General features: G+C 43.5%; 1 protein-coding gene across 2 annotated transcripts in view; it reads left to right on the top strand.

Moving 5' to 3' along the window:
- Positions 1-24,922, top strand: part of LOC130931840 (rab11 family-interacting protein 4A-like) — a 44,708-nt gene extending 19,786 nt beyond the window's left edge. For both annotated transcript variants that reach the window (XM_057860964.1, XM_057860965.1), the window contains 10 exons: positions 3,421-3,555; positions 3,945-3,980; positions 6,665-6,773; positions 10,961-11,064; positions 11,325-11,465; positions 17,786-17,867; positions 19,734-19,871; positions 19,947-20,093; positions 24,211-24,354; positions 24,425-24,922. In XM_057860964.1, the coding sequence (XP_057716947.1) occupies positions 3,421-3,555; positions 3,945-3,980; positions 6,665-6,773; positions 10,961-11,064; positions 11,325-11,465; positions 17,786-17,867; positions 19,734-19,871; positions 19,947-20,093; positions 24,211-24,354; positions 24,425-24,541 (1,153 nt within the window). In that variant the 3' untranslated portion in view covers positions 24,542-24,922. The remainder of the gene's footprint in view (positions 1-3,420; positions 3,556-3,944; positions 3,981-6,664; positions 6,774-10,960; positions 11,065-11,324; positions 11,466-17,785; positions 17,868-19,733; positions 19,872-19,946; positions 20,094-24,210; positions 24,355-24,424) is intronic.
- Positions 24,923-25,138: the final 216 nt, after the last annotated feature.

The raw sequence follows: 25,138 nt of genomic DNA, 5'->3' as shown, positions 1-25,138 counted from the left end.
CAGTGAGGGACATTGAGTCTGAATGGGCTTTGTTTCGCTCTGCCATTGTCGAGGCGGCTGCTGAGAGCTGTGGCCGCAAGGTAGCTGGGACCAGTCGTGGTGGTAACCCTCGAACCAGATGGTGGACACCGGAGGTGAGGGGGGCCATTAAGCTAAAGAAGGAGGCCTACAGGGCATGGTTGGCCTGGGGGTCTCCTGAGACAGCTGACTGGTACCGGCGGGCCAAGCGGAGTGCAGCTTTGGCAGTCGCCGAGGCAAAAACTCGGTGAGGCTATGGAGGAAGACTATCGATCGGCTCCAAAAAGGTTCTGGCAAACCGTCCGACGCCTCGGGGGGGAAGGCGGCATCTTGCCCACACTGTTTACGGTGGGGGCGGGGAGCTACTAACTTCAACTGAGGATATAGTCGGCCGGTGGAAGGAATACTTTGAGGACCTCCTTAATCCGACTAACTCGCATTCCATGGAGGAAACAGAGCCGAGAGACCTGGGGTTGGTCGGGTCAATCACTGGGGCAGAAGTCGCCGAGGTAGTGAAATTACTACACGTCGGCGGAGCTCCAGGGATTGATGAAGTCCGCCCTGGGTATCTCAAGGCTTTGGATGTTGCAGGGCTGTCTTGGTTGACGTGCCTGTGCAACACTGCGTTGTCATCGGGGGCAGTGCCTTTGGAATGGCAAACAGGGGTGGTGGTCCCTATCTTTAAGAAAGGTGACCGGAGGGTGTGTTCCAACCATCGGGGGATCACACTCCTCAGCCTTCCCGGGAAAGTCTACACCAGGGTACTGGAAAGGAGGGTCCGGTCGATAGTTGAACCTCAGATCGAGGAGGAACAATGTGGTTTTCGTCCTGGCCGTGGAACCACGGACCAGCTCTTTACCCTCGCGAGGGTGCTTGAGGGGGAATGGGACTTCGCCAATTCAGTCCACATGTGTTTTGTGGATTTGGAGAAGGCTTATGACCGTGTCCCCAGGGGCACCCTGTGGGGGGTACTCCGGGAGTATGGGGTGGATGGCCCTCTGCTAGGGGCGATCCAGTCCCTCTACCACAGGGGTATGAGTCTGGTCCGTGTGGCCGGCAATAAGTCGGACCTGTTCCCGGTGAGGGTTGGACTCTGCCAGGGCTGCCCTTTGTCACCGGTTCTGTTCGTGACTTTCATGGACAGAGTTTCTAGGCGCAGCTGGGTGGTGGAGAGGATCGAGTTCGGTGGTGGAAGGATCTCATCTCTGCTTTTTGTGGATGGTGTGGTCCTTCTGGCTCCATCAAACAGCGACCTCCAGCTGTCGTTGGAACAGTTCGTAGCCGAGTGTGAAGCGGCTGGGATGAGAATCAGCATCTCCAAGTCTGAGGCCATGGTTCTCAGCCGGAAAAGGGTGGATTGCTCGCTCCAGGTCGGGGGTGAGTTCCTGCCCCAGGTGGAGAAGTATCTCAGGATCTTGTTCACGAGTGAGGGTAGGTCGGAACGTGAGATTGACAGGCGAATTGGGGCAGCGTCAGCAGTGTTGCGGGCGCTTAACCAGTCTGTCGTGGTGAAGAGGGAGCTGAGCTGAAAGGCGAAGCTCTCGATTTACCGGTCAATCTACGTTCCTACCCTCACCTATGGCCATGAACTTTGGGTAATGACCGAAATAAGGTGGTTTGGACATCTGGTTAGGATGCCCCCTGGACGCCTCCCTCGGGAGGTGTTTCAGGCATGTCCAACTTGGGGGAGACCCAGGGCCGACCCAGGACACGCTGGAGGGATTATATCTCTCGGCTGGCCTGGGAACGCCTTGGGATTCTCCCAGACGAGCTGGTGGAAGTGGCTGGGGAGAGGGCTGTCTGGGCCTCTTTGCTGAGGCTGCTGCCCCCGCGACCCTGATTCGGATAAGCGGGAGACGACGACGAGATGAACTTTTGGTATTGACCAAATACTTATTTTCCAACATGATTTGCAAATAAATTCTTTAAAAATCAAACAATGTGATTTTCTGGCTTTTTTTCCCACATTCTGTCTCTCATGGTTGAGGTTTACCCATGTTGACAATTACAGGCCTCTCTAATATTTTCAAGTGGGAGAACTTGCCCAATTAGTGGTTGACTAAATACTTATTTGCTCCACTGTACTTCTGTGTTTTGGATCACTGTCTAGTTGCAGCATCCATCCTCTTTTTAGCCTCAGGTTTTCCTGCAAAACATCCTGATAAACCTTTGAATTCATTCTTCCTCTAATGATTGCAAGTTATCCAGGCCCTGAACAAGCCCCAAATCATGATGCTCCCTACACCATGCTTCACGGTGGGGATGAGGTGTTCCATTTTTCCTCCACACATGACGTTGTGTGTTACTTCCAAACAATTCAACTTTGGTTTCATCAAACCACAAAATATTTAGCTAAAATGTCTGGGGAGTGTTCAAGTGCCTTTTTGTGAACATTAAACGCGCAACCATGTTTTTTTTTATACAGCAGTGGCGCAGTGGCTTCCTCTGTGGAGTTTAACTACGAACATCATTCTTGGCCTTAGTTTTACGTATAGTTGATGTCTGCACAGAGATTATTGGACTGTGCCAGTGATTTCTGTAAGTCTTTAGCAGACACTCTAGGTTTCTTTTTTACCTCTCTGAGTATTCTGCGCTGGACTCTTTGCGTCATCTTCGGTGGACGGCCACTCGTTGGGAGAGAAGCAACAGTGCCAAACTCTCTCCATTTGTAGACAACTTGTCTGACTGTCGATTGATGAACATCCAGACTTTTAGAGATGGTTTTATATCCTTTCCCAGCTTTAAACAAATCAACAAACCTTGATCGCAGGTCTTCAGACAGCTCTTTTGACCGAGCATAATGCACATCAGACAATGCTTCTCATCAAGACAATTCTTACCAAGGTGTGTGTTTTATAATGGACAGGGTAGCTTTAAATCACTCATCAGTGATTGAGCACACACCTGACTTAAATTGTTTGGTAAAAATTGGTTTCCTCAGGCAGAGGGTTCACTTACTTATTTTTCTCCCCTTCTTTGTTTGCATGCTATCCTCATTAAAATATGAAAACCTTTAAATGTTTAGGTGGTTTTAGTTCAAGTAGACACTGTTTTTTTCATCTGTGTGATTTTGAAAAAGATCAGATCACATTTGATGGTGATTTTATGCAGAAATGTGAGAAATTACAAAAAGTTCAGATGCTTTTTCATACCACCGTACCAGCATTTCAGGAAAAAAAAAACAACAAGAATTTTCATAGCTTTTCTAGATCCCTTCAGGCATTAATATGTTATTAAAAAATGTCAAGTGCGTGCGCAAGGACACACCCCTCTCTGTGGTTGATACGCCCATCTTAGCGCAGACCGGTCAACCAAATTCCCAGCCTCGAGTGAATGTGTATTTGCACCTTTAGCACTCTTAATGATGTGTTCACACTGTGGATAATTTCATATCTTTCGCAGTGGAGGACATGCAACTCGGAAAATTCAGCAGCTGTATACTAGTGAACTACTGGATATCAACTGTTCTCAGTGCTGCAAGAAAGTGAACCTGCTAAATGATTTGGATGCTCGCCTTCGAAACATCAAGGCGAGCAGGTTAAGTATATGCACACATACAGTACCGACACATACAAGCACTTATCCAAGGTTAAGCCTGAGCTTTGCATTTCCTAAATTGTTATTTACAACACTTACATTGCTAAGTGATGACTAATTCAATATTTTTATCTTAGATTGCTCCAGCGTGATTGTTGAAGCTCATGTTAGCAAAAATACTATTTCCCTTTAACAGGCACACACACACACACACGCACGCACGCACGCACGCACGCACGCACGCACACACACACACACACACACACACACACACACGTACCATACACCCGGGTAAACACATTTGTGTGAATGACTTTTTGTGCATGACATTGTAAAGTGTCAGCTATTAATTGAATTAAACCCGCATTATATCTTTTCTTGTGTTTCAGCCCCAACAGAAATATATCCAGCACGGCATTCGGACAGTGAGTTATCTGGCCAATCCATTTTTTTTCACTGTACTTTACAACAATTACACATTTGTTTGACAAAGGAGCGGTAAGATACATTTTTAACCATGGCAAAACTGGCCCATTGAAAAATGGGGATAACACATCACAGATCTTGACAAAATAAATATTCAAGTTAAAACCGTCATTGTTCCTAGCTTGTAATTAAAATTAATAATTAAAGGGAATTCACAGTAAAATGACATGTTGGTTCTATATGTTAGCAACTCATCTATTATATACAACCTCTGAAAATAGTTTGCAGTTTCATATAATATTAAAAAACAGAATTTCTATGTAAATCGCCGTTGTTTATGTCGCAATGTGGTGACTTAATACGGTGCGGCGGCCTGTAGCGATGAGTACTCAGCCCATAAAGTTCGAGGCAAGGGAAAATGAAAAAAAACTGAAGACAAAAGCGAAAATCGAACTGAAAATGTGGACAACATGCAGGAGGAATCTTTAGTTGGTCACGTTCGATGGTCTATCTGTGGTAGATGTTCACCGATTTCAACGCTGACGTAAAAGCGCCAAAAGGGTCGCGTCGAGCTGCCCCGCGGGTGAGCCCCAGTCAACCAGTCTGACAGAGCTCTATTTTAGGCTTATTTTGCCCAAAACGAAATTGATTATGGGCACTTTTGTACGGGGGCCCTGAAGTGCAAAACACAACAGCAAATTTAAAAAAAAAAAAAAAAAAAAAAGGGCAAGTTTAAAGACACAAAAGCAGAGAAAAAAAACAAACCGGCCAATTAAAAACACAATGGCAAATAAAAAAAAAAAACGCACTGGCAAAAACAGTGGCAAACCAGAAAGGACAACGGCAAATTCAAAAACAATGACAAATAACATAACACATTGGCTAATCAAAAACAAAATTACATTAAAGCAGGGGTCCCCACACCTTTTCCTGTGAGGGCCACATAACTTTTCCCTTCTCTGATGAGGGGCCGGGTCAGTTTGTAACAGAAAAAGTGTGACGATTGCAGGAGTGCCTAAATGTAAAAATGTATTGTTTTTCAGAAAGCCACATTCAGATAACCCTTTCTGGATTCCTCACGGAACAAAAGTAAATAAAATAAAAATAATAATATAATATAATATAATCGCTAGTCCCCTGCTCTCGTGATGAGAGTAGGAGAGTGTTTGATGTCAAAAACTCTTGGCAGATCTTCACTGTAAACTATTGTGTGATCCAACTTATTCCAATATTATTTTGGAGATAGCATTCAGAGCTGCCGTGTGCTTTCCATATGATTATGGTATACAGTGAAACACAGCAGTTTATTTTTCTGATAGCCTGTGCATAAAAGCACACGAAAGGTTTGCTGCAGCTTGCCTCTACCGAAACGTCTAAGGGGCTCCGTGACCGAGAGAATGCTGCCTTACCTTATTTTTGTCACGTAAAAGCAGATGTCCAGATTATTGATTATCCTGCCGGTTATCTCAGATTTATCATTGTTAATCAGATGTCGCTCTTGAAGCTTGCTTCTTGGTGGTAAGTAAAACGGAAAACAAACAAATGTAATAAACTAAGTTTACTGATTGCTGCATTGAGAGCTAAGAGGCAGAGAAAGGTGAATGGACACAGGCGTTCAGATTCATAGCTCGGACCGCGCCGTTTATTGGCATAAGCTTCAGCAACTACTCCTTTACAATATAACATAAGTATAATATTGTGAACATACAACAAAAATAATATTCATCTCTCTCAAAAAGAAAAGTGCTCCATTCTATTAATGAGGCCCTAATCTCACACGGTTAAACAACAATTCAAAGAGTTCACAAATTCACAATCAAGATAGATATCCAAAATACACATAAAACTTACTCAGACTTTGGTCAAACTCTATTTAAACATTTTAGCAACTCGTTTAGCTCAACAAATACACTGAATGGCAATATTTAGTCACAATATGCAAAATATGATGCTGGGAGCCATTATCAGGAGTCTTGTATGTTGTGAAGACAACATACAAATGAGGCACAAGGCACAGTGGACCCACCGTAAAAAGTATGGCGTCAGTGAAGGGACAAAACACACTCATTGGCTTGATCTGTAATTGATTTAAAACTCATCATTGACACCTTGTGGTATATTTAAATCACTACCTTACATAGTTAAAGAGCAACACTGTGGAAGTCAGGCAGGGTACCCATGTGACGTCACTGCCCTGCGACGTCAACAACAATGGCGAGCGACTAGTTTATTGTTCATTTAAAATTTTACAAATGTTATTATAACCAAAACATTAAGTTTTACATTAACGGGTTTTGATATAAATTATTATAACTCGTACTAACATTTATCGTTTAAGAACTGCATGTCTTTTTATACGTGGTACCCTTTAAAGAACCGGAAAAGGTGGGTACCAGTGGAAAAGTACAGGCATCGCTGATTGGACGAATCTACCAGAAAGTGTAAGTACTGATGAACTAAGAAGTTATTCCGCTTGTAGAGTAGTATTTGAAATTGAGCAAGACCAAAGTCAAAAAGTTGAATAAACATACTGATCACGCCCACACACAGCTAAGTAGTCTATGTCATTCAGGAGTATAAAATACAGTGCAATATGAACCAGCATATGTTGATATCAAATGAAGAAATGTTTGCACACAACAAGAAATTCAAAAAGATTTTTGTTTTCTTGTCCTCATTGTAGCCAACTGTTCCAAGCCAACCACAATGCGCTGGATTCAAGTCAAGAGAGCAGCACGGAGGATTTATTCACAGAAAGTATTGACTCTTGTGATCTCAACATTACAGAGAAGGTACTCAGTTTTACTAAATGCTCTTCTCTAAAATTATTTTTACAGTCTTTGTTTTCTTTAGAATTACAGTATATGTATAATTGATTTGCTAATGTTCTCCAATCTATGGTGACAATGATGACCTGTCCTTTCTCATGAACGTTAAACTTGAAGCAGTTTTGGAAGTATCATACACATTAAGCATTGGATGCAGGTACATTCGTATTTTTATCTTTTCATGCCCATTTATAAACTGGCACGCCAGATTGATTGTTTCTTATACAGTATATGTTCTATATATCAATCTGGGAAAGATGCAATCGAGACCGGTTTCATGGGAGGAACCTTCCAAAATATATGACTACCTATTGGACGATGGCACTTCTCGTCATATTCGCGAAAAAAACATTTCCCCTTTAAAAAACAAAACCTTTAGAGATGTTCTTTGGTCTTCTTTAAATGAGGAAATTTAGTGTATATCAGACAAAACTTGGGAAATTGTCCTATCTCCAAAATCAATTTCTGTCAAGAAAAGCTTTTTGTGATGTTAATTCTTTCTTCGTTTAGTGAGGAAATCACATGTATTTTCAACAAAATTTCAGGAATTGAACTATCTACAACAGGGGTGTCCAAACTTTTTGCAAAGGGGGCCAGATTTGGTGTGGTAAAAATGTGGGGGGCCGACCTTGGCTGACGTCCTTTACATAGAACAATATATTTAAGCAAATTTTAGTAAGCCATTCTGTGTGTCACATTTGCTTTATTATTTTTCTTAATTAATAATTTCAACAATCTCCCAACTAGCCTTTGTGACGTTCTCTTTCGACTCTCGGGCACTTGCGAAATACTGCTGCTGTGAAATTAAACTAGCTTCAAGTTTCTTCAATTTCTCGCTACGTATCTTCCCTGTAATCTTGTCGTAGGCCCTACATGTCAGCGTGTCTTGTTTGGTAATATCGCCTCACATTGAACTCTTAAAAAAAAGCGACTGTCTCTTTGCAAATGAGGCAGACACAGTTGTTGCATATTTTAGTGAAAAAATAGTCCAATTTCCACCTATCCTTGAAGCTTTGGTTGTCGCAGTCAAGTTTCTTTTTTTTGTGGATTGTCGCCATTTAGAAAATTGGGAGTAAAGGGTTGCTTAGAGTGCTGCTGCCTTTTAGTGGTTAAATGAGGAGCAACATTTAGTGTGTAAGCTACTTCATATCCTGGTAGCAGTACTGCTGACCAATTTATTAAGTCTGTGTGTGGGCCAGACGTTATTGATTTTATGACAGAGGCTGGGGGCCAGATGAAATTTGACCACGGGCCGCATTTGGCCCCCGGGCCGGATTTTGGACATGTCTGATCTACAAGAACTGCCTTGCAGTCAGATATTGTATTCAAGCAGATAGTTGCTTCCTTGTCACGTCTGCAGTTCCCGCCTCTTTCTCCTGATTGGCTCGAACACCAGATCAAGTGGTTGGACAGTTGAGGTTTTTAACATCATACTGCATGATGAATCATTGAATCAGGGAGTACTGTCTTGCTTGCAAGACTAGGTCATTTAGGGAGTCCAAAATATAAAAAAAAAAATTTTATATACCGTAATTTTCGGACTTTAAGACGCTACTTTTTTCTTTCATTTTGAACCCTGCGGCTTATAGTCCAGTGCGGCTTATTTGTGGATTTATTTTGGTTAATAGTTAACACTTTATTTGACAGTGGCGTCATAAGACCGTTATAATTATGACATGACACTATCGTGGGCATTACTGAATGCTTATGACAGATGTCATTAAGTGTCATCCTGCAAATTATGTCACTAACTCCTGAACTAAATTTATGTCCAGCTCGGACCTTTTACATTCATTCAAAAGTAAGATAATTTGCCAAATCACGCTCAATGACATCTGTTATAAGCATTCATTAAAGCACATGACAGTCTCATGTCATAATTATGATTGCCTACTGAAAGTCTTATGTCGCCACTGTCAAATAAAGTGTTACCAAATACCATAACTAGCAAATAATTAAATTACTGGAACATCAACTGAAGAAATAATTAGCACAGAACATGAATTTTGATTGTTATTTACATCTGTAGCACTGCAATGTATGCTAGGAGGCATGTTGGACAACAAAAGTGTATACAGCAGGTGGCATGAGAGGTTGACTGTCTCCCCCAAGGGAGCAGTGATGGCCAAATGAAGCTTTATGTAGCAATGAATCTTTGCAGCTTCATGGCGGTTGATTTGGTCTCATGACAGTAGTATGATGCTGCGTTCAAATAGTTTTCCCGGTTAATATCTTTTGGTGTAAATATCCCATAATACCGTGAGGACAGCTGCGGCTTATAGTCCAGCGCGGCTTATCTGTGAACAAATGCCGTTTTCGTGTCAAATTTGGTGGGTGGCGGCTTATAGTGAGGTGCGCTTTATAGTGCGAAAATTACAGTAATCTCTTTTGTCATTGTATTTGTATTTTTTTGACATCAGGGGTTGGGACCTTTTTTTTTTTTTTTTTTTTAACCTGTCCTGTTCAGCTGCTTAGAAGCACAATAGGAATCTGAATGTCCTTATGTTCTGAACAGTTTTAATGTATCACATTGATTTATTCATTACGAGAACGCAGCGAACAGGAAGAGGTTAAAAGAAGGAGACAGAAGAGGGGAAGAACAAACAACAACAACAAGATACAACTATTTTAAACAACTATGCAACCTTTGAACATAGTGGTTCTATCGTTAGCTAATTATATTTACCCATGGACACCATGTAGGAGGCCTGGTAACCAAGGAGAAAGAGGAGGGGAAGATAATCAAAGGGGACATGATTAGGTGGGAGTGTCGTGTGCACAAATGAGAAAAGTGAGGTGTGGAACCCAGTATTAAGTGAATCTCATGTAAATGTGGATATGTTGCCATCCTATTCTATGCTACCTGATCGCTAACCCTGGCACTGACAATCTCTCTCCATGTGTGGGTTTAATTGCACCGAGTCCTGCGTGAACCCACTCAATGTGTGAAAGCCTTGCAGAAAATTGGAAGTGCTGAGCGGGGGCCGCCTCAAGACCCTGACACAGCCCCAGCCAACTGGGGGAAGCGAGCGCAGCCCACTCTGCCACCACAGCTCTGGCGAAGGGGCCCCCACCATCCCTCTGGCACCCGGGGCGGTCGCCCAGACCATCTGCGCCGACATTAACCGGCCCTCGGGAAGGGAATGTGGGGACGTGCCCCCGCCCCACCTCCGACCGCCCACCTGGACCCACAGCCACCACCGCAACCCCCCACAGCGGAACCCCCACGGCCCACTAGACCCGGGGCAGGCCAGACTCTCACCAGGAGGGAGCAACAGCCCGCCTTGAGGAGGCCCAAGGAGGATGCCCTGGTAAAAAAGAGAAAGGCGGAAGCAGGAGAGTGCCGAAAGGCCGCCGCAGGGCTGCGCGGGACTGGAGCCCCGACTCCCACCACCCCTGCAACCGACAGCCCAGACAAAGAGGGTGCCCCGCCCTGAGAGTCCTGCCATATGGAAAAGTGTGGTACCCACCTACTGCCCTATTCCTGACCAGGCAGCCACTACCCAGCACCGCGATGTGATTGTGTGGGCAGGGAAGAGCAGTGAATGCATTAAAATAGGGGAGCCCAGCTGAGAGTGTAGTGGGACCGCCACGTGGAACTACTTCCCTGCCGCACACCCCACCGCCCCTCATCATAACTCCCCCCCTGGAGTATGATGTACAGTTTGTAGTGCGTTAAAAGACGTGCTGGGGTTGGGAACTTTTCAGCCATATCTGGCTCTTTTGACATGCGCAGCTGGCTTGAAAATTAATCGCACGACATCGCGGGGCGTGGCCTGTGACGCATGTCACCATTCGACACAAAATTATATTGACTTTGCATTGCATCCACTCACGCGATAAGAATGCAGCACAAGGAACATGAATTTTTTTTTTACAGGCTGAAGGCCTGTCAAGTCGAGGCTCATGTTGGTGTTGTTGTTCTTGGGGGGTGCACACTATGATTTACAACCTATTCCTCCCTTATTCATGGACTGATCACAATTAACTTTGGTAGGTATAGTCTAGGGAAGTATACGCTTTAATCCTTTGAGACCTATTTTTGATGTTTTGTATCAGGGCTGATTCATTAATTGCGGACTTATTTTGATACGTTTTTTGGAAGTCAATACATATGTGCCTATTTCATGTAATATGTATGTGTCTTTCAGGTAAGTTATCTTGAGAAGAAAGTGACAGAACTGGAGAGCGACAGTTTGATGAATGGGGAACTCAAGTCTAAACTCAAACTGGAAAATACACAACTTGTCCATCGGTAGGTTGAGTAACACATTGTACAAATTTCCTGGAAATGCTTAGACCTTATCCCAATTTCGAGAGAGTTTTCAGGTGCCTACATATATATTCAAGTCATATTCAATCTTTGCTGCTTTGCATAAGATTCCTGACAAATCAGTGATTAGATAGCAAGGTTTTTGACCTTGAATTTATAGTTCATCAGAACTTGGAGCTTAATGCCCTTTGTCCCCCTGCATAAAATATTTTTAGAACATTTTTTGTATGTGTTTATCCCAGTGTACATGAACTAGAGGAGCAGATGAAGGATGTCGAGGCGAGGGCAGATCAGAATCTGGAGGAAGAGACGAAGAGACACAGTGAAGTTTACTGCAAGATGGAGAGGGACAGAAACACTGAGATAGATTTACTTTGTACCAGGTAAAATTGTTAACGAATTGCTAATGTTTGAAACCGGGGCTCACTTTGATTAACATTAATGACATAAGGCCTGATATACAGTTGTGTTCAAAATTATTCAACCCCCACAGTAGATAAGTTTTTTTGCAAGTTTGAAATTTATTTCTCATCTTGTTTATGATCACATTAAATAATGACATGTCAAATAGACAAATACAAGCAATATAACAAAAATATTTTTGGGAATATTCCAAATTATGGCCTTTCTGTGATTACTTCATTGACAAAATTATTCAACCAATAAGATATGTATACCTTTAGTACTTAGTACATCCTTTGCAACAATTTCCTTTACAATCCTTTAGACGTAAAGCATACCTTGACACAAGTTCCTTGCAGCGATCTTCAGTTATCTTTGCCCGTTCCCATTCTCGGTGGACAAACCGGCCGACGTCGTAGCACGTGGCCCAAGCTGAGGATAGCGCTCTCTCGACGGGCACACGAAGAGGGCCAAGAGGGGTGGAAGTCTCTACACAATCGTGTCTTCTCGGTGGACAGGGAGCAGTGTCACCCACAAAATGCAAGCCACCTCCTTATTAAAATGTGTGCCATGAACCTAATATTTGACATCATATAAAATACGTAGCTTACTCACTTCCTCGTCCTTCCAATGATCGCTCCATTGTCATACTTGTTTTGCCCATTCTTCGCGGTGAACAGAAACTTTTTGAAACCCAGAAAGGCTCACACCACTCTCCCTGGTGTAGCAACAAAAGACGGCAGCACTTTGGCCGGCGTGATGCCAAAAATAAATGAATTAATCTGCAAAACCAGCTAGATCCGCAGTCCTTTTGCATACAATAGTTAACTGTTCCGTGTGTCAGGGAGTGCGGGCGGGCAAGGTGGACCCAAGCGCAGGGAAATTGAGGCGAAGCAGATAACGGTGCAAAAATGATTTAATTAAAGCCAACTAAAAACAAAGTACAAAACAAAGGCTGTGGTAATCAAAAGATAGCACTGAGGCAAACAAAAGTATCACTAACAAAAGACTGCTTTTCAAAACTTACACGGAACACGAGGGCTTGGAATAATGCTGACCAGACCATGGACGTGGACATTGACGTAGACAGGCTTTGACAATGACGCAACAAGGAGTGAAAAGAAAATGGGAGGTTATTTACACACACGTAGACAAGGGGTAACGAGACAACAAGGAACAGGTGAGCACAGGAGGATACACTGGGAGAAGGCACATCAGGTGAAATCAATGGGCAATCACAGGGACAAGTCACACTAGGAGAAAACAAACACAAAACCTAACAGTACCCCCCCACCCACCCCCAAGGGACGGATCCCAGACGTCCCCTAGAAAACACAAAGACCTAAACATGGCCGGCAAAAAGAGGGCCCGGAGGAGGGAGCAACGTCAGCCCATCAGAGTTAGTCAGGCGGGCGACCTGGTCGCCAGACATGGGCCGACCGTACGGGTCGATCGGGAGGGCGCCCGGGGCGCCAGACGTTGGGTGACCGCACGGGCAGATCAGGCGGGCGTCCCAGACGAGGTAGTGCTCGGTCGTCCATGCCGCCATGTCGTGGCAGGAAGCGGGGAGCAGCATCGTCGGGGCGAGGGTCAGGAACTAAGTCGTCGTGCGGACCAGGAACAAAGTCGGAGTCGTCGTGCGGACCAGGAACAGAGTCGGAGTCGTTGTGCGGGCCAGGAACAGAGCCGGAGTCTGCGTGCGGACCAGGAACAGAGCTGGAGTCGTCAGGCGGACCAGGAACAGAGTCGGAGTCGTCGGGCGGACCAGGAACAGAGTCGGGGTCGTCGTGCAGACCAGGAACAGAGCCGGAGTCGTCGTGCGGACCAGGAACAAAGCCGGAGTCGTCGTGCGGACCAGGAACAGAGTCGGGGTCGTCGGGCGGACCAGGAACAGAGTCGGGGTCGTCGGGCGGACCAGGAACAGAGTCGCAGGTGTCTGCTGGCGGTACTGCAGCGGAGTCGCAGGCGTCTGCTGGCGGGAAAGCAGCGGAGTCGTAGGAGTCTGCTGGCGGGACAGCAGCGGAGTCGCAGGAGAAAACAGGAGCGGTCGGCGCGGGCACTTGACTGCGGGGAGTCGGCGTGGGAGGCACAAGACTGCGGGGAGTCGGCGCGGGAGGCACTTGACTGCGAGGAGTCGGCGCGGGAGGCACTTGACTGCGGGGAGTCGGTGCGGGAGGCACTTGACTGCGGGGAGTCGGCGCGGGAGGCACTTTACTGCGGGACGTCGGCGCGGGAGGCACTTGACTGCGGGGCGTCGGCGCGGGAGGCACTTGACTGCGGGGCGTCGGCGCGGGAGGCACTTGACTGCGGGGAGTCGGCGCGGGAGGCACTTGACTGCGGGGAGTCGGCGCGGGAGGCACTTGACTGCGGGGAGTCGGCGCGGGAGGCACTTGACTGCGGGGAGACGGCGCGTGAGGAACTTGACTGCGGGGAGACGGCGCGGGAGGCACTTGACTGCGGGGAGACGGCGCGGGAGGCACTTGACTGTGGGCAGCCGGCTCGGGCACCGGAACGGAGGCCAGACGGCGAGGCGCCGGGACGGGGACTTGGCGACGAGGCGCCGGGACGGGCACCTCGGGCAGCTTAGACATCGCCGCAGGAGACCGAGACGTTGGCGCGGGAGGCCGGGACGTCGGCACCGCAGCATGCCGTTGGCGTTGACGACCACGCCGAGGCTTCTGGCGAGTGCCTTCAGGTGGCAGAACAGCCTCATTAGGCTGCAATGACCCTGGGCGACCCCGCAGACCACCCCGGGGGGGTCCCCGATAGATGGCCCAAAGGGACCCCAGGTAGGAGTCTCTGGCCAGGAGCTCCGAACGGGACACAGAGGTAGTGGGGTAGAAAGAAAAACGATCAGAGGAAACAGAGGCTGTGAAATCAAAATCAAAAAAGTTGGAATCAGAATACAGGAGATCATATAAATTATGATCCTCCTCAAAATCAGAAAAATCAGAGTCCAACAAAATGTGCTGTGGTCGGGTTCGGGTTGATGGCCGTGGGCGTGCCTGCCGAAAATGAATTTTTCCCGCTGGGTCCACAATTGGTTGCGTCATTCTGTCAGGGAGTGCGGGCGGGCAAGGCAGACCCAAGCGCAGGGAAATTGAGGCGAAGCAGATAATGGTGCAAAAATGATTTAATTAAAGCCAACTAAAAACAAAGTACAAAACAAAGGCTGTGGTAATCAAAAGATAGCACTGAGGCAAACAAAAGTATCACTAACAAAAGACTGCTTTTCAAAACTTACATGGAACACGAGGGCTTGGAATAATGCTGACCAGACCATGGACGTGGACATTGACGTAGACAGGCTTTGACAATGACGCAACAAGGAGTAAAAAGAAAATGGGAGCTTATATACACACACGCAGACAGACCAGGGGTAACGAGACAACAAGGAACAAGTGAGCACAGGAGGATACACTGGGAGAAGGCACATCAGGTGAAATCAATAGGCAATCACAGGGACAAGTCACACTGAGAAAACAAACACAAAACCTAACACCGTGAAGATGATGTGTTCTGTTAACGTGACATTCGCCTTCTTCCTCAATCCGAGACTGTGGCCGGAAGTCTCTCATTTTCGTAGCATGGGATTTAAAAAAAAAAAGGAATAAATATATCAATTGCTTCTGCACTCATCCAAGTGGTCAATTTCATTCAGGAGCATAAAAAAACGTGTGTAATATGAAATAAACATGCTTTTTTGTGTCAAGGGACTTTTAAATACCACGATCACTTAATGCGCAACAGGTGCGTCTCATAACCCTGCCCATCCAGCTCAATCAGATGCTGGAATGAAAAAAGAACAACTGAGAACACAAACATGACAACTTTCTGTTGATTTTGAGTCACTTGAGTCACTATTCATTTTGGGAGATTCCAGGGTCACTCCCTGTTCATTAACCCAAAATTAATAGAAACTGACCCGGAAATGCACCAAAATCAACAGAAAGCAACCGGAAATTAACAGCAAACACTGAAATGCCCCCCAAATAACTCATTAGTTTGGGCCATAGACATCAGATATGTTTGAAATGGGAGGGATGGCACCTCCCAGTTCAAACGGATTGGAAGTCTACTCGTGATAAACTCATTTCAATTCACAGTGGAAAAGAGCTTGTTTTTCTGTTTATTATTTGTATTGTAGAATACAGTAGAATGAATTCTTGACCCATGTATGGATAATTGTTGTATCGCCACATCCTGGGATAATCGTTGTCGTGAGCCTTGTATGGCAAAACATATTTTATCGTGAGCTACCCAGAGGTTCCCATCCTTAGTATCGATAACCTTTTGGGATACAAAGTGTCGCGATATATCACCATTTCGATATACTGTCCCACCATTCATCGGTGTACGGTAACGGATGTATCGCAAATCGTATTGTATCGTGAGCTACACCGAGGTTCCTATCCCTAGATATCAGTGTGTTGGACATGAGTATTGTACAGTAACAGAAATTTGTACAGCGGGCAAGCAAATAGAATGAATAAACAGAAGCTATGACATTAGGATAAATGTGAGGCATCTTAAAGTGCCTGTGACACGAAAAAGCATGTTTATTTCATAATACATGCTGTATTTTATGCTCCTGAATGATATGGACCGCTTGAATGTGTGTGGAAGCGATCGCTATATTTATTTAGTTTTTTGAATCCCGCGCCAGGAAAATGAGTGACTTCCGGCTTCGGTCTTGCATTGAGGAGGAGGGCGCTGTGACGTGTACAGTAGAAGACGTCCTCTTCACTATACAGCGTACTGTTGTGTATGGGGACGAAGGATTCAGCTGATTTTGCGGATTAATATGTTTATTTTTCGCATCACGCCAGCCAAACGGCTGCAGAAAAATCATTCTGTATGAGGGAGAGGCGTATGCGTCTTTTTGGAGTTTCAAAAGGTTCCCATTCACCGTGGATATTTACTGAGGGACCATTGGACTTACGAGGAAGTGAGTAAACATCTTGTTTTGTATTATGTCAAATACGAATACAGCGATTACAAAGTAAACACTACAAACTTCCTTTAAATGAAGGACTACTTACGTTTGATCATTGATAGGCATGTAAAAAGCTGTCCTAATGGTCATTAGCAGCAGCACGTTAGTGGCACAATAACTCCAGCCACCCTCCTCCGGGGAACGAACTGTAAATTGCTCTCCGCCGGGCGGTTTGCCGATCCGCGTCGACAATAGACAACCGGGTCGTCATGTCAAATAATCCAGGATAGTTATGTGTGATTTTCCGCTTTGAAGACTTTGAAACATCACTCGGTTCGGGTTAGCATGTCGGCTAGCTGTCACGCCTTCTGGTTTGTTTACATTCTCCGAAGCCGGGGAAGGCATATGTTCGATTTAGGTGTCATAAAATATAGTTCGGGAGGTGCGACAGTAAAGGTGATGTCGACAGTTTTGACCATTATGGAGTAATTTTGCCATGTCGTCCTGAATAAATGCATTTTTATTATTTCATATTCCATTCAGCACAAGACTGTTATTTGTCATGACCATGCCATTTATTTGGCAATTGGGGAAAATACTTGGATAAAAAGAATATCCTGTAAAAATATTGAAGTAAAGAGACAGAAACAATGACATTTTGCCGCTCTCTTCGTCGCGTTTTCCTCATTGTGAATAGTTCCCCCTCGACGGGCTGACTGGTCCTTCTCAAGCCATTTATATAGCTATTGGGGAAAAATACTTGGATAAAAAGAATATCCTGTAAAAATATTGAAGTAAAGAGACAGAAACGATGACATTTTGCAGCTCTCTTCGTCGCGTTTTCCTCGTTGTGAATAGTTCCCCCTCGATGGGCTGACTGGTCCTTCTCAAGCCGTTTATATAGCTATTGGGGAAAAATACTTGGATAAAAAGAATATCCTGTAAAAATATTGGAGTAGAGAGACTGAAACAATGACATTTTGTGGCTTTCTTCGTCGCGTTTTCCTCGTTCTGAATAATTCCCCCTCAATGGGCTGAATAGTAAAACCGATGAGCCCAGTCTACCGCTGATGTCATCCACCTGTTGGGGACGCTAAAGCCCTATAATGGTGGGCGTGGCTAACCGGCAAATTAAAAGACTAATTTCTAGTCATCTGCGCTTTGCTAAATTGTTGTATATAGTCGAATCGTCTCAAAATATGATTCTAATTCACATAATAATACCGTTTAAGACTTTTTTTCACGTGTCGTATGCTCTTTAAATTTTCTATTTTTATATTTATTGATGTCAGTTCCTCATACGTAAAAACAAATCCCTGTAATATGACGTACTGGCCTGTATTTGATTTATTTTTATGTTCATAGAATACAGCAGTTGGAGGAAGAAAATGGAGAAATGAAGACGAATGTGTATCGACTCAAGTCTCAGGCAGAGAAACTGGACCAGGTGAGTAGAAGGGGAGATCGGAGCATGTTGTCATACTTTTTACATTCTTACATATTTCCTAAAAAACAACATATCAAGTAGAAAAAAAATATGTACCAGGTGAAAGACCGAAGTCTCAGATGTATATGTTGTACTAATTTCATTTCCTTATTTGATGTCACTGCCGTTATAAGCAATTTAGTAGAAATTTCCACCATGTGACAAGCTGTCCCACCTCTTGTCGGACTCCAATAACTCCAATATTGACAGCTAGAAGAAAAGCTCTGACAAAGACTCCAAACAAGGTTGACAATTTATTCCAAGTCTAGCGTAATCCAAAACAGAAGGGAAAAAGCAAAAAATGACCAACAGAGGAAGACTGGGCCCAGGGTCAGCAACCAATACACTGCGTTGAAGTTCTCCCTGCCTGGTCACTTAATGGCGGCTCCCTTGGCTGTCTTATCACTGCTGTTGGGTGAAGGAGTTTGACCTTTTAGCCAGATTGCCGGAAACACGCCAGCCGAACCGCCGGACCTGCGCTGGAGCATCTCCAACGACATGGGCCGGCGAAATCCCTACAATCCGGCCAAAAGGTTAAACCCCGCGCGTTCACCTTAGTCTTAACCCCATGTACTGACTCAATTTTGAAAGCATGAAAAAGGCTTCGAAACACAAGTTGACAATTTATTCAGGTCGACAGCAATCAAACGGCAACGCAAACAGCAAATAGGTCCCCGACCGAGAGGCAATTCTGGATCCAGGGTCAGCAAAACAACAAGCACATCAGAATGTCCCTGAGAAGTGACAGTTGTTAGCTAATTGTTCAGTCTTTGTGAAGTCTGCGGTATGGTGGGCCGGACGAAGGGTGTGCCTGGGTGTTGTTTAGGAATTCTTCTGTTGCAGATTTGGGCAGTCAAGTTTGTGCGTCACCGTTCATTGCTGGGTCATGGTTACTGAGGCAATTGAGATGGGAGGCGAGCCTTGCCGTCTGAGAGGCACCGTGCTATCAAACTTAGAGTTGTTTTTGTTATCAGGTGTTGTGGTAGTACAGGACATCCCGCCATTTGTTCTGGACTGTCCTGAAGAGCTGATTGCGGGATTTGGTGTTTCAGACGCGGGCTTATTCAGGTGGATGTCTTGTCTATCACCTGGTAGTCAGTCGTCAATCTTGCTCAGTCACCTGCAGGACACACGCGTTGGGCTTCCGTGGTCAAAAGGCGTCCTTATCCTCATGTTGTCTTGCCACTGGAAGTTCTAATCATTCCAAGTGCAACATTTCAAAATATCAAATATATTCTGCTTGTTTTTTCTTAAACCATGATAAAAATGCTGTTTATTTTGTATTGGGTGTGTTAGAGGAATACAAACAGTCAAACAGTAAATACGAGAAAAGATACTATTCCCTTCATGGGTCATGTCACCGAACTGCTTTCTTCTGATCAGACACTCAGATACACACACACACTCTGTGCTCTCTCAGGCACTCATATTTTAAAAGGCTTTTGTTTGTTGATTACATTATGGTTTTAATACTTTTATTTTATTAAATACTGAAGTAACACAAGCAATAAAAGCAGATATGTTTAGGCGTGATTCATGTTTAGTAGGTTAGCAAAAATACTATTTCCCTTTAACATCGGTGCGACATGTCCACGTGCAGTTTGCCTTCACAATTGAACGTAATCCTATGCATTGTGATGGAAATGTCGGATGTGTCGCTATGGCTGCTATTGGCTAGCACGCTACAGGCTTGCGTTTCCTCTGCCTTTCACGGCCCATTCCGGCTGTCATTTTTTTCTACTGCTTAAATTTCTAATACTTAAATTACTGGACAAATGTATCATCCACCTATTGATTTGGACAGTTATCTTATTTGTTATTATTTAGGAGAAGCAAAAGAAGATGGACAAGCTAGAGGACACAAGCCTGAGGCTAAAAGACGAGATGGATCTATATAGGAAGGTAATTGACAAACTGTGGCATAACCGCCGTGAGTTTAATAAGGAAAAGGAGGCTATGCAAGAGGTAAGCTCTCCATCTATTGGAAAATTTGCCTATGAGCATTTCAGGTATTTAACCTCATTTTAACTTCCTCTTCAGCTGATCGATGATCTACGCAGAGAACTGGACTACTTGCATTTGTTTAGGATGGAAGTGGAGCATCCCGGAAAGGGAAAGGGCCCTTATGAGCACAATACAAAGCCTAGAGAGGTGGAAATGGAACAAGAAGTCAAAAAATTGAAACAGGTTCCTACATAAGCTGACTTTGCACTTTCATATCCAGTGTTGGTAATCTTACATTAAAAAAGTAATTTTTCAATATCAATTAGGACATCACTTAAAGACATTAAACCCCAATCACACTGATAACACGCTTAATTTTTTTCAACAACACGTTCCGAATATTGCCACCAATTGTCCTGCTTTGTCAGTGTTACATCAGTAAACTAGCGAGCACTGTTAGCATCACATAAGGTGGCATACCAAGTTGCTCAGTGCAAAATAACCTCACAACATAGCAAAGGAGCTGCTGCCTGAAGTCAAAATAAAAACTGTCCCTCTATCCAATGACACTGTTGTTTATGGTCTATTAATTTTTTGTTTTTTTCCGTCAAATTGTTTGGCAATATTGTCCTAATGAGTTTGAATTTAATCAATTTGAATTTATTATTATTTACTGATTTTATTAAATTTTATTTTTCAGTATTAAATGGTCAAAAAATGTACCTTGAGTGTATTTTTACAGTTTAGATGTGACTTCTTATTATATTTTTTAATTCAGGCAAAGTGATGCGCTTTAAGTCTTTTCTGTTACGACCAAAACAATGTTAATAAATTTATACTTTGTTTTAAGTTTATCTATAGACAAGTTTCCTGATCGAGACATGGGCGGCGCCGTCTTTGACAATTTCGGCTCCGAACTTCCTTTTTAGACAGATCAACATGAAGTGCGGTTGAAGAAAGCAGTGTGTTGACAAAGTTAAAACTGCAAAATCAAACCAGAGGAACCGACGGAATATCCAAAAATGGATTCAGCACGACGTAGATGAGACTTTGATACTTTCTGTGCTGTGAACTCCTGGAAGCGCCTATAAAAAAAAATATATATATATATATGGTTGGAAGTGGAATGTTTTGATCAGCGACCAGCTAGTAGCTACAATGTGCCAGTGTGGATCTACCTCGCCATACGCCTTAAATCCAAATCAGCAGCAGACAATAAGTTAAGGATGTGCTTTAAACCTAAAGAGCCATGAAAAGATTGTACGTTTGTTCTTATCACTTCATTGATCATTTGTTGACAACATTATGACATGACTGATATGCAGAGAGACCAAAATGAGGCGAAATTACAAATAATATTACAGTTGCCGAATGCAGAAGGGCTGACATGGATTCTGTTGTTACAAGGAAATACTAAAAGGTATGTACAGTGGGGCAAATAAGTATTTAGTCAACCACCAATTGCGCAAGTTCTCCTACTTGAAAAGATTAGAGAGGCCTGTAATTGTCAACATGGGTAAACCTCAACCATGGGAGACAGAATGTGGAAAAAAAAAAAACAGAAAATCACAGTGTTTGGTTTTTAAAGCATTTATTTCCAAATTAGAGTGGAAAATAAGTATTTGGTCACCTACAAACAAGCAAGATTTCTGGCTGTCAAAGAGGTCTAACTTCTTCTAACGAGGTCGAACGAGGCTCCACTCATTACCTGTATTAATGGCACCTGTTTTAACTCATTATCGGTCTAAAAGACACCTGTCCACAATCTCAGTCAGTCACACTCCAAACTCCACTATGGCCAAGACCAAAGAGCTGTCGAAGGACACCAGAGACAAAATTGTAGACCTGCACCAGGCTGGGAAGACTGAATCTGCAATAGGTAAAACGGTTGGTGTACAGAAGTCAACTGTGGGAGCAATTGTTAGAAAATGGAAGACATACAAGACCACTGATAATCTCCCTCGATCTGGGGCTCCATGCAAGATCTCACCCCGTGGCGTCAAAATGATAACAAGAACGGTGAGCAAAAATCTCAAAACCACACAGGGGGACCAAGTGAATGACCTACAGAGAGCTGGGACCACAGTAACAAAGGCTACTATCAGTAACACAATGCGCCGCCAAGGACTCAAATCCTGCACTGCCGGACATGTCCCCCTGCTGAAGCCAGTACACGTCCAGGCCCGTCTGCGGTTTGCTAGAGAGCATTTGGATGATCCAGAAGAGGACTGGGAGAATGTGTTATGGTCAGATGAAACCAAAATAGAACTTTTTAGTAGAAACACAGGTTCTCGTGTTTGGAGGAGAAAGAATACTGAATTGCATCCGAAGAACACCATACCCACTGTGAAGCATGGGGGTGGAAACATCATGCTTTGGGGCTGTTTTTCTGCACAGGGACCAGGACAACTGATCTGTGTAAAGGAAAGAATGAATGGGGCCATGTATCGAAAGATTTTGAGTGAAAATTTCCTTCCATCAGCAAGGCCATTGGAGATGAGACGTGGCTGGATCTTTCAGCATCACAATGATCCCAAACACACAGCCAGGGCAACAAAGGAGTGGCTTCGTAAGAAGCATTTCAAGGTCCTGGAGTGGCCTAGCCGGTCTCCAGATCTAAACCCCATACAAAATCTGTGGAGTTGAAAGTCCGTGTTGCCCAACGACAGCCCCAAAACATCACTGCTCTAGAGGAGATCTGCATGGAGGAATGGGCCAAAATACCAGCAACAGTGTGTGAAAAGCTTGTGAAGAGTTACAGATTGGCCTCCGTTATTGCCAACAAAGGGTACATAACAAAGTATTGAGATGAACTTTTGGTATTGACCAAATACTTATTTTCCACCATGATTTGCAAATAAATTCTTTAAAAATCAAACAATGGGATTTTCTGTTTTTTTTTTTCACATTCTGTCTCTCATGGGGGAGGTTTACCCATGTTGACAGTTACAGGCCTCTCTAATATTTTCAAGTGGGAGAACTAGCACAATTAGTGATTGACTAAATACTTATTTGCCCCACTGTATATATAAACATAAATAGTATGTCATTCTTTTTTATTGCAGATAATGATCGCAGTAAAACTTTTGGACAACATGATTCCATCTCTTGTTTTATTTAAAAGGATTTGTGCGTGTGCAATACAGTTCAATAAATCACAATTTATAAAATTATTAGAAAAATATTAATGAGCATAGGTGGAGCATAAGTCGAGCTTTCCATCATCAAAGCAGAACGTACGTAGTCTCGATATGTCCAACGTACAGTACAGTGTTGTTGTGAGGCATATCAAGTTGTCTTCCCCTACCTAACAGCGATTTGAACCTGTAAAAAAACTTGTAACACTTAAATTCATGCGTTTATATAATTGTGCCATCCTACACGTACTGATTAGCAACAGGCTAGCAGCAGATAGCATGTGTTGTAGTAGTAGTTGTAGTAGATAATATTAAACGTCATCATAATTACAATCATCATCGTGATAACAATATCAAGGACAACAAGTCGTTTCATGCGCAAGATTTTAGTTTTAGTATTTTTTGAGCACCGGACAAATGAAAATGCACGGATAGGGAGAACATACCTTCTATAACACCAGCGAAAACATACATAAACACCCGGCTTTGTGGTGACACGGGCTTGGTTCCACATCTGCCTTCATGAACATGTTGTCCTCCCATTGTCTTTTTTAAAGGATTTTAATGAGTGATGCCACTCCAGCTCTACTGTTGTTGTGGTAAGAGAAAGTGTAAAATGGAAGTCATGAGGAGAAACACGGAAGTAAAGCAGAAGTACCTCAGAAACTTGTCTAAATTACCTTTTTTTTTTTTTTTTTTTTTAAATTTATAAAAAGGACACAATGTTATGCAGAGGTGTACATGTAATATTAATAATTTTATTGACAAATGATACTATTTACAGTGGCAGCAGAGAGTTAGGGGGCGCAAAAGGTTTACGTCTTCCTGGGGGGGTCGTAACAGAAAATAATTGAGAAGCACTGCACTAGATAAAGTTGCGCTAAAGGGAATGTCATGCCATGATTAACTAATAATGATCCATATATAAGGCACATCGGATTAATAGGCGCACTGTTGGCTTTTGGGAAAATTGAAGACTTTTAGTTGCGCCTTCGAGTGCAGAAAATACGGTAACTTTAAGTACACATACTTTTAGTACAAATACATGTATTGTAGTACAGGTACGTGTGCTCAAGGAGTTCACTTGCAATTTTTGAATCGACAAGTGGTATTTACCATAATTACGACACCAGCTGAAGGCAGCATAAACATACAGTATAACAACAATTTTGTTTTAACTAGAATATTCTCTGACAGGAACTCTCATTTGTGTCATTCCACAGGAGAACCACAAATTGCGAGATCAGAATGATGACTTGAATGCTCAAATTCTAAGTCTAAGTTTGTATGAGGCAAAGAGCCTGTTTTCCTCCCACTCAAAGGTCCAGTGTTTGGCTGCTGAGATTGACAATGCATCAAGAGATGAGGTTTGTTAGCTTTCTTCCTTTACGCGATTGCCGTCATATTGATTCTATTGTTGTCGTTATTCTTTTTCAGCTGGTTGACGCTTTGAAAGGACAGGAGGAGAACAACCTGCGTTTGAGGAAATACATGGACAAAATAATTTTGGCCATTCTTGACCATAACCCCTCAATTCTGGAGATCAAATGTTAAACACAATTCAATCGAAAATATCACAATGTTAAATGGATAAATATCAATAGAGGTACAGTCTGTGTTCATGAACAGTGTTGGGAGTTAAGGTTTACAAAGTATCAAATTACTGTAATATTGTTAATTATTTGAGTATGACCAAATATTACCCACTACATCAAAAAACTAGCGGGATGACTATACTGAACCGTAAGAACATGATTATTTATGTTATTCGAGCCAGCTGTTCTTTGCACCAATGTTGTTGTCGTTGTTGGTCTTCTTCTTTGTCTTCAGATTCTCTCGATGTATTCCGGCAAGCTTTGCATAGTGCAATGCTGCCCCTTCTGTTCAATTTACATAAACACAAATGTTGTTCCTCGATGGGGAAAATGCCACATACTTCAGACTAAACTGTCTCTTTCTTCCGTCTTGCTGTTTGTTTGATGCTCCACTTATTTTCGTTTTAGTTAAAGGACTTAAAGTGCCTGTGACAGCATAAAACAATGTGATCAGCATGGATAGTAAGCGCTGGTTGGTTGAAACGCACATGTTTTCTGGGACATAAAAAAAAGAAAAGAACAAGCTTGTTGAAGTAATGCGATACAAAAAAGGCCA

This window comes from Corythoichthys intestinalis, chromosome 16 (genome assembly GCF_030265065.1).
Source record: "Corythoichthys intestinalis isolate RoL2023-P3 chromosome 16, ASM3026506v1, whole genome shotgun sequence".
In the NCBI taxonomy this organism is placed as follows: domain Eukaryota; kingdom Metazoa; phylum Chordata; class Actinopteri; order Syngnathiformes; family Syngnathidae; genus Corythoichthys; species Corythoichthys intestinalis.
The sequence above is the reverse complement of the archived record's forward strand: the minus strand, read 5'-3'. Positions and strand labels throughout refer to the sequence as shown.